This window comes from Lipotes vexillifer, unplaced genomic scaffold (assembly GCF_000442215.2).
Source record: "Lipotes vexillifer unplaced genomic scaffold, Lipotes_vexillifer_v1.1 scaffold23, whole genome shotgun sequence".
In the NCBI taxonomy this organism is placed as follows: domain Eukaryota; kingdom Metazoa; phylum Chordata; class Mammalia; order Artiodactyla; family Lipotidae; genus Lipotes; species Lipotes vexillifer.
The window spans coordinates 164,479-167,561 of NW_006796283.1; the positions used below are offsets into that span (position 1 = coordinate 164,479).

Genomic DNA, 3,083 nt, shown 5'->3' on the forward strand with positions numbered 1-3,083 from the left:
CACCACCGGCCCCGTGACCATCTAACCGCATATGTGTTGACTGCCTGGCACAGGTGCTCAGCCCTGGGGCTGTGCGGTTACCGCTGTCCTTGTGTCACCCTTAGCTTCACCCCACCGCTTAGCTGCGCCTTCCGTCTGAGTAGCGAGGGGTGGCCGAGTCCATGAGTGATGGGGTGTCTGCTGGGGAGGAGTAGAGAAGGGACAGTGGAGGGTCCCCTGTGCTTCTGCAGAAGCCCCGCATTTCGGAGCAGAAGGGGCAGCCAGCTCCCCGGTGCACGTCCCCAGCTCTGCCCTCACTCATGTGTCTCCGTGTCCCATCCCCCCAACCCTGTGAAACGGGCACCGTGGTATCCCCCCACTTTATAGACTGGGAAACCGAGGCCCGAGGTCACACAACTGTAGAGGCGGAGGAAAATGCTGACCTGGGTCCGGCTGAGTCCCGGACCCGTGCTCTCGTCCCCTCTCCACGCTCAGTTTAACCCCTCCCCCCCCTCCCCCGACCCCACCAGCCTTTTCCATCCTCCCTTGATTATCGGGGCAGCCTCAGCCCTGGAGTGGGGGCGGGGGCTGTTTCACCTCCCATCTTGCCCTCTTCCGGCCCATTCTGCATCCTGGTATCACGTTATAGTTTCTAAATCTCTTCCAGCCTTTGCCCAGGCAGGAGCCTCGGTGGCCCTCTGTGCTTCCTTCCTGGCGGCATCCGAGGCCTCCTATCAGGAGCACTTGTCTATCTGGATAGCCTGTTTCCCTCCCTTGCCTTTGGCCAGAGAGGCCTCTGGGTGCTGTGTGTGTTACAGACCCCGCCCCCGCCCCCACCCCCAGGAGGGCTGCACCCTCATCACTCCCGTATCCACCTCCCTGCAGCCCCGGCCCCGGGCCCTCTCCTTCCTCTGGACTCTCAGCTGCCGCTTTCCGTGTGGCCTGTGCTCCGACCTCGGCCACCCTCACGGTCGGTCACCTGCCCGCGTGCCTGTGAGTCCCTCGGCCTCCTCGTCTGTGCTTGCGCGAGGTGGCCCATCACCAGCTGTGGGACGGATGAATGGTCCGCGCAGAGCCCTGAGCAAGTCCCGACTCCTCTGGGAACTCGTTATGAAACCATTTCTTTTTTCTCTGAAGAGAATGGTCCAGACATTTATTCCGAAGGGGCTGTGATAATTTTAGGAGGCAGAGTGGGCGCCCTTTCAACATGGGGCGCCTAACGCATGGGGCAGCTGCGCAGACCTTTATAGGGTTAAGGATGGAGAGAATCAGTGTAGATTTTCTTTTTAGGACAAGGACTCCTCCCTGCTCCTTCCCAGCAACTGGTCATTTAGCGTCTGTCCCTGTGGGGAAAAGACACCCTCCACCTCCTTCTGGATCAGTCACCCTCCACCCTGTGCCCCTTCCCACCCCAAGGTCCTATGTGGTACCTACCAGGGAGCAGGCATTTTCCTGGGCCTGAAGCTTGACTGAGCCCCAGCCCCGCCAGGGTCCTGGCTGTTTCCTGCCTCCTGTGGGGAGCAGGCTGCGTTTCTGCTGGTCTTTTCCTCATGACCTGTGCTTGTCTGGTGCCTGTGGGGGAGATTCAGGGCAGCGGAAAGGAGCTTGGGTATGCAGCGGGCAGGGACAGGCCCTGGGCAGCCTGTGACTAGCCTGCTGTGTTTTCCTATTTGTTTACTTCATGGTATCTCAGGATTGGAGCTGGGATCTGGCTCCTTCGGTCTCAACAGCCCCCCTGTGGGGGAAGTTGGAGCCTTTAGGGGTGTTGTTGAGGCCGCCTCTGAGCAGGGGCCCTCCGGGCGGGGCCGCAGTCCGGGGCTCAGCACCGTCCCCTCCCTCCGGGCATCCTCGGCGCAGTGCTGCCCGGCCCATCCCCACCCAGACAAGTGACACTGATTTGAGAAAGTGTCTCAGAGTCATGGCTTCCTGCTCGGCCCTGCTTGCTGGGGCTTCGAGCCACGGTCCTTTGAAACAGGCTCAGCACTGAGAGGTGGATTTTAACACTCCAGAAGTTAAGATACCCCATTTTGAGGTTTTATGAGTGGACAGGCTCTGGAGCCAGCCTGCCTGGGGTTAGGTAGCTGCCATGTGCTAGCCGTGTGACTTGGGCAGATTACTTAGCCTCTCTGTGTTTATACTTTCTCACCAAGCACAACAGGGGACGACAAAAGTCCCTTTCTCACAGAGTTGCTTGGAGGAGTCAATAAGATAAAGCATGATACTAAATAAATGTGAATTATAGTGTTGCTATTATTTTAAGTCACCATTATTTTAGTGGAGTGGGACCAGCACTTGGTGGCAACATGCATAGCAGGAAGATGGAAGATCCCCCTTGGAAGCTGGGTTGTTAAAGTTCTAACAAGTTCCTAGCTGGGTGACCTTAGGCAAGTTACTTAACCTCTCTTAATCTCAGAGGTTTTTGTTTGTTTGTTCCTTTTATCTGCAACAATGGAGAGATAAAACATACCTCCAGGGCTTGTTGGGGGAGTTAAATAAGAAAACGGTGCTAATGTTACCTGCAACGGGCAGGTGTTCACATGATGACTGCCCTGGCGGGTGCTTGAGAAACTTAACTTCCTTAATATCCAGGTACCATTGACTGAGAGCTACTTTGCTTCTCATCTGGTGGCTCCATGCCTGCTGTCATTCAACCTTCCCCCAAATCCTATTCCAGGTACCATTAGCCCATTTAGAGATAGAGAAACAGAGGCACAGAGAGGTGAAACCATTTGCTTGAAGGCACACAGCCAGCAAGAGGCAGAGCCTGGCACCGTACCCAGGTTCACCTAACAAGAATGGTCTAGTTAGGTGAACAAGACCTAACAAGAGCACCTCACTGCCCTGCCCTCTGAAGGTGGGAGGTGCGTGCTCTTATCAACAGGCCGGTCTCCCACTGACTGACTGTGGCCCCCGGGGGTGTTGACCCCCCGTTTCAGGCTGTGCTTGGGCCCTGGAGAAAGATCCGAGCCAGAAGTGGTATAGGGTTTGGTGGGCGCCCCAGAATGTCCCCTGCAGCTGAAATGGGCAGCGGGTCGAGAGGTGTGACCCCAGCCCCCCACCCCCTCCCCCCGCCCCGCCCAGGCGTCTGCCCTGGGGCAGGACTT

At 57.2% G+C, this 3,083-nt stretch overlaps 1 protein-coding gene across 1 annotated transcript in view; it reads left to right on the forward strand.

The window, feature by feature from the left end:
* Positions 1–3,083, forward strand: part of CRISPLD2 (cysteine rich secretory protein LCCL domain containing 2) — a 109,086-nt gene that overhangs the window by 603 nt on the left and 105,400 nt on the right. The window contains exon 2 of the mRNA XM_007468463.1: positions 865–972. Coding sequence (XP_007468525.1) covers positions 865–972 — 108 coding nt within the window. The remainder of the gene's footprint in view (positions 1–864; positions 973–3,083) is intronic.